Source organism: Oncorhynchus nerka, unplaced genomic scaffold (genome assembly GCF_034236695.1).
Source record: "Oncorhynchus nerka isolate Pitt River unplaced genomic scaffold, Oner_Uvic_2.0 unplaced_scaffold_2251, whole genome shotgun sequence".
Lineage (NCBI taxonomy): Eukaryota > Metazoa > Chordata > Actinopteri > Salmoniformes > Salmonidae > Oncorhynchus > Oncorhynchus nerka.
Genome location: NW_027039044.1, coordinates 23,164 through 38,306, shown reverse-complemented (window position 1 = coordinate 38,306; position 15,143 = coordinate 23,164). Strand labels below are relative to the sequence as shown.

The 15,143-nt window shown below is 39.9% G+C and overlaps 1 protein-coding gene across 1 annotated transcript; it reads right to left on the bottom strand.

The window, feature by feature from the left end:
* Positions 1-1,833: 1,833 nt before the first annotated feature.
* Positions 1,834-13,372, bottom strand: LOC135567269 (guanine nucleotide-binding protein subunit alpha-12-like; the record flags this gene model as incomplete). Its single annotated transcript, XM_065014690.1, has 2 exons — positions 12,918-13,372; positions 1,834-2,049 (listed from the first exon to the last, which is right to left on the bottom strand). Coding segments are annotated over exons 1-2 (534 nt in total), but the record flags the coding sequence as incomplete, so codon positions are not given.
* Positions 13,373-15,143: the final 1,771 nt, after the last annotated feature.

The following is a 15,143-nucleotide window of genomic DNA, read 5'->3' as shown; positions in this document are numbered from 1 at the left end:
ATCTGATTATATAGCTTCTACCCAGGCTATAAACAATACTATCTGATTATATAGCTTCTACCCAGGCTATAAACAATACTATCTGATTATATAGCCTCTACCCAGGCTTTAAACAATACTATCTGATTATATAGCTTCTACCCAGGCTATAAACAATACTATCTGATTATATAGCTTCTACCCAGGCTATAAACAATACTATCTGATTATATAGCTTCTACCCAGGCTATAAACAATACTATCTGATTATATAGCTTCTACCCAGGCTATAAACAATACTATCTGATTATATAGCTTCTACCCAGGCTTCGTCCTGATTGGTCCAGGAGCGGCGTGGCCAATAGGGCCAGTATAGCACAGTGTTTTATGGGTACATATTCTTGATAGGACGAAGGTTGACATCGCACAATCGTAACACAAACAACCATGAGTGATTTAAAAAAATGTAAGACAGTGATAAATTAATGATAAGTTAATGATAAATTAATAATTGACAGTCTAGTCAGCCTTGACAGCCTTGTTGTCACCTAGCAACATACAAACTTACACACACACTCTACACACACTGCACACTACACTACACACTCTACACACACTAAACACACTACACTTCACAGACTACACACTCTACACACTACATACTCTACACACTACACTACACACTACACACTACATACTCTACACACTACACACTACACACTCTACACACTCTACACTACACACTCTACACACTCTACACTACACACTCTACACTACACACTACACACTACACACACTACACTACACACTCTACACACTCTACACACACTACACACACTCTACACACTACACTACACACTACACACTCTACACTACACACTACACACACTACACACACTACACACTACACACTCTACACACTACACACTACACACACTACACACTACACACTCTACACACACACACTACACACACTACACACACTACACACTCTACACACTCTACACACACTACACACTCTACACACTCTACACACTACACACTCTACACACTACACACTACACACTCTACACTACACACTACACACTCTACACACTACACGCTCTACACACTACACACTCTTTAAAAAAAGGTTCCAAAAGGGTTCTTCGGGCTATCTCCAAGGGAGAACCCTTTTTGGTTCCAGGTAGAACGTTCTGTGGAGGGGTTCTACTACTTGGAACCTAAAAGGGTTCATCAAAGGGTTCTCCTATGGGGACAGTCAAAGAATCCTTTTAGGTTCTAGAATCTTTGTTTTGTCAAAGCGTGTTCTCAGTTTGTAAACAACGAACTGTTTTGAACGTTGAATGCAGCTCTAACTTATCTGGAGTTGAAGACCAGGGAGAGACTGTGACATCATAATAACAACACACACAGTCAATCTCTGACGCAAACAAATGAGAGTGTGTGATTTTTCAGTCTCAGACACGGCTGTCGCGTGTGTGTGTGTAGCTGTGTGTTTGTGTAGCTGTGTGTGTGTAGCTGTGTGTGTGTGTGTGTGTGTGTGTATCTCTGTGTGTGTGTGTGTGTGTGTGTGTGTGTGTGTGTGTGTGTGTGTGTGTGTGTGTATCTCTGTGTGTGTGTGTGTGTGTGTGTGTGTGTGTGTCTGTGTGTGTGTCTCTGTGTGTGTGTGTGTGTGTGTGCGTGTGTGTGTGTATCTGTGTGTGTGTGTATCTCTGTGTGTGTGTGTGTGTGTGTGTGTATCTCTGTGTGTGTGTGTGTGTGTGTGTGTGTGTGTGTGTATCCCTGTGCGTGTGTGTGGGCGTGCGTGTGTGTGTGTGTGTGTGTGTGTGTGTGTGTGTGTGTCAGACTCACCAGTTGAAACTCACTGCGTCGTGCGTAGGCGTCCTGTATTCCAGAATCCCTCCACAGAGCGTCCAGCGCCAGACCATAAAGCTGGAATTCCATTGGTTCTACCGCCACTCCACCACGCCCCTCAAATGACATCACAAACATGCCGTGCTTCTCGTTTTCAGAGTTCTGCCACGGAATCCCCAGCTTGTCCCGTGCATCTACCAATACACGCATCCCCTGTAGAACAATATATACATTAATATATACATCTACCAATACACGCATCCCCTGTTGAACAATATATACATTAATATATACATCTACCAATACACCCATCCCCTGTAGAACAATATATACATTAATATATACATCTACCAATACAACCATCTACAACCAGTATTACAGTGTTATCTATCTACAACCAGTATTACAGTGTATCTATCTACAACCAGTATTACAGTGTATCTATCTACAACCAGTATTACAGTGTTATCTATCTACAACCAGTATTACAGTGTATCTATCTACAACCAGTATTACAGTGTATCTATCTACAACCAGTATTACAGTGTATCTATCTACAACCAGTATTACAGTGTATCTATCTACAACCAGTGTTACAGTGTATCTATCTACAACCAGTATTACAGTGTATCTATCTACAACCAGTGTTACAGTGTTACAGTGTATCTATCTACAACCAGTGTTACAGTGTTACAGTGTATCTATCTACAACCAGTGTTACAGTGTATCTATCTACAACCAGTGTTACAGTGTTACAGTGTATCTATCTACAACCAGTATTACAGTGTATCTATCTACAACCAGTATTACAGTGTTACAGTGTATCTATCTACAACCAGTGTTACAGTATTACAGTGTATCTATCTACAACCAGTGTTACAGTTTATCTATCTACAACCAGTATTACAGTGTATCTATCTACAACCAGTGTTACAGTGTATCTATCTACAACCAGTATTACAGTGTATCTATCTACAACCAGTGTTACAGTGTTACAGTGTATCTATCTACAACCAGTGTTACAGTGTATCTATCTACAACCAGTGTTACAGTGTATCTATCTACAACCAGTGTTACAGTGTATCTATCTACAACCAGTGTTACAGTGTTATCTTATCTATCTACAACCAGTATTACAGTGTATCTATCTACAACCAGTGTTACAGTGTATCTATCTACAACCAGTATTACAGTGTATCTATCTACAACCAGTGTTACAGTGTATCTATCTACAACCAGTATTACAGTGTATCTATCTACAACCAGTGTTACAGTGTTACAGTGTATCTATCTACAACCAGTGTTACAGTGTTACAGTGTATCTATCTACAACCAGTATTACAGTGTATCTATCTACAACCAGTGGTATAGTGTTACAGTGTATCTATCTACAACCAGTATTACAGTGTATCTATCTACAACCAGTATTACAGTGTATCTATCTACAACCAGTATTACAGTGTATCTATCTACAACCAGTATTACAGTGTATCTATCTACAACCAGTGTTACAGTGTTACAGTTTATCTATCTACAACCAGTGTTACAGTGTATCTATCTACAACCAGTGTTACAGTGTTACAGTGTATCTATCTACAACCAGTATTACAGTGTATCTATCTACAACCAGTGTTACAGTGTATCTATCTACAACCAGTATTACAGTGTATCTATCTACAACCAGTATTACAGTGTATCTATCTACAACCAGTATTACAGTGTATCTATCTACAACCAGTATTACAGTGTATCTATCTACAACCAGTGTTACAGTGTATCTATCTACAACCAGTGTTACAGTGTATCTATCTACAACCAGTATTACAGTGTTACAGTGTATCTATCTACAACCAGTATTACAGTGTATCTATCTACAACCAGTATTATAGTGTATCTATCTACAACCAGTGTTACAGTGTTACAGTGTATCTATCTACAACCAGTATTACAGTGTTACATTGTATCTATCTACAACCAGTGTTACAGTGTATCTATCTACAACCAGTGTTACAGTGTATCTATCTACAACCAGTATTACAGTGTATCTATCTACAACCAGTATTACAGTGTATCTATCTACAACCAGTATTACAGTGTATCTATCTACAACCAGTATTACAGTGTATCTATCTACAACCAGTGTTACAGTGTATCTATCTACAACCAGTATTACAGTGTTACAGTGTATCTATCTACAACCAGTGTTACAGTATTACAGTGTATCTATCTACAACCAGTGTTACAGTGTATCTATCTACAACCAGTATTACAGTGTTACAGTGTATCTATCTACAACCAGTATTACAGTGTATCTATCTACAACCAGTGTTACAGTGTATCTATCTACAACCAGTATTACAGTGTATCTATCTACAACCAGTGTTACAGTGTATCTATCTACAACCAGTATTACAGTGTATATATCTACAACCAGTATTACAGTGTTACAGTGTATCTATCTACAACCAGTATTACAGTGTATTTATCTACAACCAGTATTACAGTGTTACAGTGTATCTATCTACAACCAGTGTTACAGTGTATATATCTACAACCAGTATTACAGTGTATCTATCTACAACCAGTGTTACAGTGTATCTATCTACAACCAGTGTTACAGTGTATCTATCTACAACCAGTGTTACAGTGTATCTATCTACAACCAGTATTACAGTGTATCTATCTACAACCAGTATTACAGTGTATCTATCTACAACCAATATTACAGTGTATCTATCTACAACCAGTATTACAGTGTATCTATCTACAACCAGTGTTACAGTGTTACAGTGTATCTATCTACAACCAGTATTACAGTGTTACAGTGTATCTATCTACAACCAGTGTTACAGTGTTACAGTGTATCTATCTACAACCAGTATTACAGTGTATGTATCTACAACCAGTGTTACAGTGTATCTATCTACAACCAGTGTTACAGTGTTACAGTGTATCTATCTACAACCAGTATTACAGTGTATCTATCTACAACCAGTATTACAGTGTATCTATCTACAACCAGTATTACAGTGTATCTATCTACAACCAGTGTTACAGTGTATCTATCTACAACCAGTGTTACTGTGTATCTATCTACAACCAGTGTTACAGTGTTACAGTGTATCTATCTACAACCAGTGTTACAGTGTATCTATCTACAACCAGTGTTACAGTGTATCTATCTACAACCAGTATTACAGTGTATCTATCTACAACCAGTATTACAGTGTATCTATCTACAACCAGTATTACAGTGTTACAGTGTATCTATCTACAACCAGTGTTACAGTGTATCTATCTACAACCAGTATTACAGTGTATCTATCTACAACCAGTATTACAGTGTATCTATCTACAACCAGTGTTACAGTGTATCTATCTACAACCAGTGTTACAGTGTATCTATCTACAACCAGTATTACAGTGTTACAGTGTATCTATCTACAACCAGTGTTACAGTGTATCTATCTACAACCAGTATTACAGTGTATCTATCTACAACCAGTATTACAGTGTATCTATCTACAACCAGTATTACAGTGTTACAGTGTATCTATCTACAACCAGTGTTACAGTGTATCTATCTACAACCAGTGTTACAGTGTATCTATCTACAACCAGTATTACAGTGTATCTATCTACAACCAGTATTACAGTGTTACAGTGTATCTATCTACAACCAGTATTACAGTGTATCTATCTACAACCAGTGTTACAGTGTATCTATCTACAACCAGTATTACAGTGTATCTATCTACAACCAGTATTACAGTGTATCTATCTACAACCAGTATTACAGTGTATCTATCTACAACCAGTATTACAGTGTATCTATCTACAACCAGTATTACAGTGTATCTATCTACAACCAGTATTACAGTGTATCTATCTACAACCAGTATTACAGTGTATCTATCTACAACCAGTATTGCAGTGTTCTATCAAACCAGTGTTACAGTGTATCTATCTACAACCAGTATTACAGTGTTACAGTGTATCTATCTACAACCAGTGTTACAGTGTATCTATCTACAACCAGTATTACAGTGTTACAGTGTATCTATCTACAACCAGTGTTACAGTGTATCTATCTACAACCAGTATTACAGTGTTACAGTGTATCTATCTACAACCAGTGTTACAGTGTATCTATCTACAACCAGTGTTACAGTGTATCTATCTACAACCAGTATTACAGTGTATCTATCTACAACCAGTATTACAGTGTATCTATCTACAACCAGTATTACAGTGTTACAGTGTATCTATCTACAACCAGTATTACAGTGTTACAGTGTATCTATCTACAACCAGTGTTACAGTGTATCTATCTACAACCAGTGTTACAGTGTATCTATCTACAACCAGTGTTACAGTGTATCTATCTACAACCAGTATTACAGTGTATCTATCTACAACCAGTGTTACAGTGTATCTATCTACAACCAGTGTTACAGTGTATCTATCTACAACCAGTGTTACAGTGTTACAGTGTATCTATCTACAACCAGTGTTACAGTGTATCTATCTACAACCAGTGTTACAGTGTTACAGTGTATCTATCTACAACCAGTATTACAGTGTTATCTATCTATCTACAACCAGTATTACAGTGTTATCTATCTATCTACAACCAGTATTACAGTGTATCTATCTACAACCAGTGTTACAGTGTTACAGTGTATCTATCTACAACCAATATTACAGTGTATCTATCTACAACCAGTATTACAGTGTATCTATCTACAACCAGTATTACAGTGTATCTATCTACAACCAGTGTTACAGTGTATCTATCTACAACCAGTAGTACAGTGTATCTATCTACAACCAGTATTACAGTGTATATATCTACAACCAGTGTTACAGTGTATCTATCTACAACCAGTGTTACAGTGTTACAGTGTATCTATCTACAACCAGTATTACAGTGTTCTACAACCAGTGTTACAGTGTATCTATCTACAACCAGTAGTACAGTGTATCTATCTACAACCAGTGTTACAGTGTATCTATCTACAACCAGTATTACAGTGTATCTATCTACAACCAGTGTTACAGTGTATCTATCTACAACCAGTGTTACAGTGTTACAGTGTATCTATCTACAACCAGTGTTACAGTGTATCTATCTACAACCAGTATTACAGTGTTATCTATCTATCTACAACCAGTATTACAGTGTTATCTATCTATCTACAACCAGTATTACAGTGTATCTATCTACAACCAGTGTTACAGTGCATCTATCTACAACCAGTATTACAGTGTTACAGTGTTACGGTGTATCTATCTACAACCAGTATTACAGTGTATCTATCTACAACCAGTGTTACAGTGTATCTATCTACAACCAGTGTTACAGTGTATCTATCTACAACCAGTGTTACAGTGTATCTATCTACAACCAGTATTACAGTGTTACAGTGCATCTATCTACAACCAGTGTTAAAGTGTATCTATCTACAACCAGTATTACAGTGTATCTATCTACAACCAGTGTTACAGTGTATCTATCTACAACCAGTGTTACAGTGTATCTATCTACAACCAGTGTTACAGTGTTACAGTGTATCTATCTACAACCAGTGTTACAGTGTATCTATCTACAACCAGTGTTACAGTGTATCTATCTACAACCAGTGTTACAGTGTTACAGTGTATCTATCTACAACCAGTGTTACAGTGTATCTATCTACAACCAGTGTTACAGTGTATCTATCTACAACCAGTGTTACAGTGTATCTATCTACAACCAGTATTACAGTGTTACAGTGTATCTATCTACAACCAGTGTTACAGTGTATCTATCTACAACCAGTGTTACAGTGTATCTATCTACAACCAGTAGTACAGTGTATCTATCTACAACCAGTGTTACAGTGTACCCATGTGGCTACATGCAGCTCTCACTTTGAACTCAAAACAAGCGCATCTACTCGCAAATGCTCATGCTGTAAACACAGTCCAGTTCAAAGTGAATGGCACAGATCCATATATGGCAATGGCCTATTTGCATATAGGCCTACTGCAGCTCTGATTGGTTATGTCGCACAGGTCTGTGTAGAGTGGTGCATTTCAATGCAATATAATCCTTCTCCAATGCGTTCTGCGTACAACAAAAGTCTTGCATAGATTGTTTTCTTTTGGGATGTTGCATTAAAAGTGGCTAATATTGAGTTGATTCGATCGCAATTCCCACAGTAAAGGGAAACGTTGATAGTGTTACCAAAAGGGGAAAACTCTAGAACGTTGATAGTGTTAGCTAAAGGGGAAAACTCTAGAACATTGATAGTGTTACTGTAACGGCTTTCTAGGTGTGGTGAAGGAGAGTCGGACCAAAACGCAGCGTGTAGATTGCGATCCATGTTTAATCAAACAAACGTAACACGAATCAATACAATACACTACAAAACAACAAACGTAACAAAAACTGAAACAGCCCTATCTGATGCAAACACTAAGACAGAAACAATCACCCACGACCACACAGTGAAACCCAGGCTACCTAAATATGGTTCCCAATCAGAGACAACGAGAATCATCTGACTCTGATTGAGAACCGCCTCAGGCAGCCAAGCCTACTCTAGACACCCCTACTCAGCCGCAATCCCAATACCTACTAAACCCCAATACAAAACACACCACAACACAATAAACCCATGTCACACCCTGGCCTGAACAAACAATTAAAGAAAACACAAAATACTAAGACCAAGGCGTGACAGTTACCGAAAGGGGAAAACTCTAGAACGTTGATAGTGTTACCGTCTAGAACGTTGATAGTGTTACCGAAAGGGGAAAACTCTAGAACGTTGATAGTGTTACCGAAAGGGGAAAACTCTAGAACGTTGATAGTGTTACCTAAAGGGGAAAACTCTAGAACATTGATAGTGTTACCTAAAGGGGAAAACTCTAGAATGTTGATAGTGTTACCGAAAGGGGAAAACTCTAGAACGTTGATAGTGTTACCGAAAGGGGAAAACTCTAGAACGTTGATAGTGTTACCTAAAGGAAAACTCTAGAAAGTTGATAGTGTTACCTAGAGGGGGAAACTCTAGAACTTTGATAGTGTTACCTAAAGGGGGAAAACTCTAGAACGTTGATAGTGCTACCCAAAGGGGAAAACTCTAGAACTTTGATAGTGTTACCTAAAGGGGGGAAACTCTAGAACGTTGATAGTGTTACCTAAAGGGGGGAAACTCTAGAATGTTGATAGTTTTACCTAAAGGGGGGAAACTCTAGAACGTTGATAGTGTTACCTAAAGGGGAAAACTCTAGAATGTTGATAGTGTTACTTAAAGGGGGAAAACTCTAGAACGTTGATAGTGTTACCTAAAGGAGGGAAACTCTAGAACGTTGATAGTTTTACTTAAAGGGGAAAACTCTAGAATGTTGATAGTTTTACCTAAAGGGGGGAAACTCTAGAATGTTGATAGTTTTACCTAAAGGGGAAAACTCTAGAATGTTGATAGTGTTACCTAAAGGGGGGAAACTCTAGAATGTTGATAGTGTTACCTAAAGGGGGGAAACTCTAGAATGTTGATAGTTTTACCTAAAGGGGGGAAACTCTAGAATGTTGATAGTTTTACCTAAAGGGGAAAACTCTAGAATGTTGATAGTGTTACCTAAAGGGGAAAACTCTAGAATGTTGATAGTGTTACCTAAATCTCGTGCTTCTCTGCGCGTGGCTGCGGATGTGCGCAGCTTAAAGGGAACATTGGGGACAACAGAAGCTTCTCAAGCTAAACCCAGAAGATCCAGATAATGGGTTAAATCATATAGACCCCTTCTCTCTGTCTCTCTCTCTCTCTCTCTCTTCACCAACAGACATACAGTCTGACCGTGTGTGTGTGTGTGTGTGTGTGTGTGTGTGTGTGTGTGTCAGACACATGTGTTTCATTAAGACCCCAGTAATTAAACAGTAGCTTTAAAAAATATATATGATGTTGTTAGAAGTCTCTTTATAAATTGTGTGTGTATGTGTGTGTGTGTGTGTGTGTGTGTGTGTGTGTGTGTGTGTGTGTGTGTGGCGTAAAGTACTTCAGTAAAAATACTTCAAAGTACTACTTAAGTCATTTTTTGGGGCGGTATCTGTACTCTACTATTTTTTACTTCACTACATTCCTAAAGAAAATAATTTATGTTTTATTCCATTCATTTTCCGACACCCAAAATTATTTTCCAATGCTTAGTCATCCCTACTGCCTCTGATCTGGAGGACTCACTAAACAGAGAACATCCCTGGTCATCCCTACTGCCTCTGATCTGGAGGACTCACTAAACAGAGAACATCCCTGGTCATCCCTACTGCCTCTGATCTGGAGGACTCACTACACAGAGAACATCCCTGGTCATCCCTACTGCCTCTGATCTGGAGGACTCACTAAACAGAGAACATCCCTGGTCATCCCTACTGCCTCTGATCTGGAGGACTCACTACACAGAGAACATCCCTGGTCATCCCTACTGCCTCTGATCTGGAGGACTCACTAAACAGAGAACATCCCTGGTCATCTACTGCCTCTGATCTGGAGGACTCACTAAACAGCGAACATCCCTGGTCATCCCTACTAGCCTCTGATCTGGAGGACAGATCCCTCACCCTACTAGCCTTTCTGGCAGATTCACTTTTTTTTTATTTCACCTTTATTTAACCAGGTAGGCTAGTTGAGAACAAGTTCTCATTTGCAACTGCGACCTGGCCAAGATAAAGCATAGCAGTGTGAGCAGACAACACAGAGTTACACATGGAGTAAACAATTAACAAGTCAATAACACAAAAGGAAGAAAAAAAAGGGGAGTCTATATACATTGTGTGCAAAAGGCATGAGGAGGTAGGCGAATAATTACAATTTTGCAGATTAACACTGGAGTGATAAATGATCAGATGGTCATGTACAGGTAGAGATATTGGTGTGCAAAAGAGCAGAAAAGTAAATAAATAAAAACAGTATGGGGATGAGGTAGGTAAAAATGGGTGAGCTATTTACTGATAGACTATGTACAGCTGCAGCGATCGGTTAGCTGCTCAGATAGCAGATGTTTGAAGTTGGTGAGGGAGATGAAAGTCTCCAACTTCAGCGATTTTTGGAATTTGTTCCAGTCACAGGCAGCAGAGAACTGGAAGGAAAGGCGGCCAAATGAGGTGTTGGCTTTAGGGATGATCAGTGAGATACACCTGCTGGAGCGCGTGCTACGGATGCTTCATGTGTAACTGATGTCTGAGGGTTGGAGTGGCTCTCTGTACATAAACAATTCAAACACAAAGTATGACAATTGGAAACTTTTCCATCTATCTCTGTGTGTGTGTGTGTGTGTGTGTGTGTGTGTGTGTGTGTATCAGAGAAAGAGAGAAACTAGTAGTCACTTCCTCACTGCAGTGACACACACACACACTCACTCATGCGTGTTCGGGCGCACATACACATCTAAGTCTGCCGGCTGATGCCGCGTTCACACGCTGGTCAGAACTAGGAAACTCTTGACATTTCAGACTTGCTTAGAAAGTCGATAAATCCCGAGTTCTGACCAGCGTGTGAACGCGGCACGAGAGCCAGACGTGAGTCACACTGCGTCATAGTTCATGTGTTTTAGTTAGGTACAAAGTGTACGTCTGGTCTGCATGGGACCACTGATCCGTTAGATACAAACCTAACCACTGATCTAGAACCAGTTTTTACTTAGTGTGAACGTCTGACACCACTGATCTAGAACCAGTTTTACTTTGTGTGTACGTCTGACACCGCTGATCTAGAACCAGTTTTACTTTGTGTGTACGTCTGACACCACTGATCTAGAACCACTTTTACTTAGTGTGTACGTCTGACACCACTGATCTAGAACCACTTTTACTTTGTGTGAACGTCTGGCACCACTGATCTAGAACCAGTTTGACTTAGAACCAGTTTTACTTAGTGTGAACGTCTGACACCACTGATCTAGAACCAGTTTTACTTTGTGTGTACGTCTGACACCGCTGATCTAGAACCAGTTTTACTTAGAACCAGTTTACATAGTGTGAACGTCTGGCACCACTGATCTAGAACCAGTTTTACTTAGAACCAGTTTACTTAGTGTGTATGTCTGACACCACTGATCTAGAACCAGTTTTACTTAGAACCAGTTTTACTTAGAGTGAACGTCTGACACCACTGATCTAGAACCAGTTTTACTTAGAACCAGTTTTACTTAGTGTGAACGTCTGACACCACTGATCTAGAACCAGTTTTACTTAGAACCAGTTTTACTTAGAGTGAACGTCTGACACCACTGATCTAGAACCAGTTTTACTTAGAACCAGTTTTACTTAGTGTGAACGTCTGACACCACTGATCTAGAACCAGTTTTACTTAGAACCAGTTTTACTTAGTGTGAACGTCTGACACCACTGATCTAGAACCAGTTTTACTTAGAACCAGTTTTACTTAGTGTGAACGTCTGCCACCACTGATCTAGGACCCGTTTTCCCTGCCCCAGTCCTACCCATTCTATAGAGAGGGAAATGCACAAACGGACATAATATCCAATGTTTTGTCAATGAGAGTAGAGGCTGACTTGGGACCAGTTTCCAGGAGACAAACTACATATACAGTAGAGAATAATAGGGTAGAAGCTGACTTGGGATCAGTGTCCAGGAGACAAACTACATATACAGTAGAGAATAATAGGGTAGGAGCTGACTTGGGATCAGTGTCCAGGAGACAAACTACATATACAGTAGAGAATAATAGAGTAGAAGCTGACTTGGGACCAGTTTCCAGGAGACAAACTACATATACAGTAGAGAATAATAGGGTAGAAGCTGACTTGGGATCCGTTTCCAGGAGACAAACTACATATACAGTAGAGAATACGCTGACTTGGACCTAATATCCAGTGTCAATGAGATCAACACTCAGAACTTGAGCTTTTGAATTGAACTAACTAGGATGGGCCTCTGCCTAATGCGCGTCAATACCGTGCGCGGGGAATTGATTGAATAACGTTGTTTTCTCTTGGAGAAATGCCATGCTACAATAACATAGGCCTGTTCACTGCATGAGTCACAACTCTTATCTAAAAGTATTTATTTTGGCTACCTTTATGATATTCTCAAAGATTGTGTCCCGGAAGTCGAGTAGAGCTTTCTTGTCGAACTCTTTCCCATTAATAATCCTCATCTGTTTGAGGAAGGTCGATTTGCCGCTCTCTCCAGCACCGAGGAGAAGGATCTTCACGAGCCGCCTCACAGCACGCCTCTCTCGTGCAAGCATGGCATCAATCTCCCGGCTCCTCCGCCGAGCCTCTCGCTCCTGCACCGCGTCCCTTTCCCGGATCCTGTCCTTGCTGCCGCCCGCCTCTCGGGTGGCCTCGGCCGGCAGCAGGCAGCGGCTCAGGCTCCGCACAACTCCCGACATGGTCCGTGTTTAACAAACCAACCCACCAAACTTCAGCAGAACCGTTTCATAATACGAGAAGAGTCCAGTCTACACTCCCATTCAATAGGCTACGGTTCGATTATACCATGTTAGTAGTAGCAGGGTTATCCGACTGATATAAATTAGGCTATTTCGATATCCAAATCCTTGACATGATACGAGATAATCCACTCCACTCCGCTTTAATACATTTATATTAGCCTAAAAGTTTAAGTGGTTAGGATTATCAAAATGAAAAAAAGAAGATTTTGTCGTCCATTAAAATAGATCCTGTTTATGTATCCGTTATGCGCCGACCCGCAGAGTTGCGCGAGCTGGAGATACTCCCGTGTCCATTTTGGTTTAGAGTTGGATGTGTTCTCTTCTCAAATAAAGAACCAGCGAAGTGGACAACAGGGGAAAAACAACACAACCACCACCGAGACTAAAGTCGCCCAACAAGCGTTCAACTCAGTATAAAACGATATCACCGTCCGCGTATCTCGACTAAAGTTTAGCCTAACAAACAAACTTCAGTAAAATAAAAGCAAATGTTGCCTCGATGTAGATTGGGAGGATTCCCAGGGGATTTCTGAACTTGAGAACACTGACAAAAAGGCAAGAGTGGGAGCGAGAGTTTGGCCCAGTGATTTATATATACACTAGGTGACTAACAGGGGGTGCTGTTTTGAAGCCACTGAGCCTCCATATTGGCACTTACCGCTGAAAAAAAAATATATATTTTGGAAGCTATATAAATGCATTTGGCCTTGTCGTGGCCCACACGGAGTTGAGCTGTAGTTGTAGTGGGCTGTTCCATGTCAGCTACATACTGTCTTGGTCTGGTCTAAGACTGCTGCAGCACTACTCCGGACGGCAGATAGGGGGCGACTCAACACCACTCTATCACTACGGGAGGCGATGTAGGGCTCAATGCTTTAATTGGAGTCAAAGAAAGAACACTGGGAAGTAGGGCTCAATGCTCTAATTGGAATCAAAGAAAGAACACTGGGAAGTAGGGCTCAATGCTCTAATTGGAATCAAAGAAAGAACACTGGGATGTAGGGCTCAATGCTCTAATTGGAATCAAAGAAAGAACACTGGGATGTAGGGCTCAATGCTCTAATTGGAATCAAAGAAAGAACACTGGGATGTAGGGCTCAATGTATTAATTGAAATCAAAGAAAGAACACTGGGATGTAGGGCTCAATGCTTTAATTGAAATCAAAGAAAGAACACTGGGATGTAGGGCTCAATGCTTTAATTGGAGTCAAAGAAAGAACACTGGGATGTAGGGCTCAATGCTCTAATTGGAGTCAAAGAAAGAACACTGGGATGTAGAGCTCAATGCTCTAATTGGAATCAAAGAAAGAACACTGGGATATAGTGCTCAATGCTTTAATTGGAATCAAATAAAGAACACTGGGATATAGTGCTCAATGCTTTAATTGGAGTCAAATAAAGAACACTGGGATGTAGGGCTCAATGCATTAATTGGAGTCAAAGAAAGAACACTGGGATGTAGGGCTCAATGCTCTAATTGGAGTCAAAGAAAGAACACTGGGATGTAGGGCTCAATGTATTAATTGAAATCAAGACAAATATAATACAGTAGAGAATAAGCTGACTTGGGATCAGTGTCCAGGAGACAAACTCCATATACAGTAGAGATTAATAGGGTAGAAGCTGACTTGGGATCCGTTTCCAGGAGACAAACTACATATACAGTAGAGAATAATAGGGTAGAAGCTGACTTGGGACCAGTTTCCAGGAGACAAACTCCATATACAGTAGAGAATAATAGGGTAGAAGCTGACTTGGGACCAGTTTCCAGGAGACAAACTCCATATACAGTAGAGAGTAATACGAGTAGAAGCTGACTTGGGATCAGTGTCCAGGTGACAAACT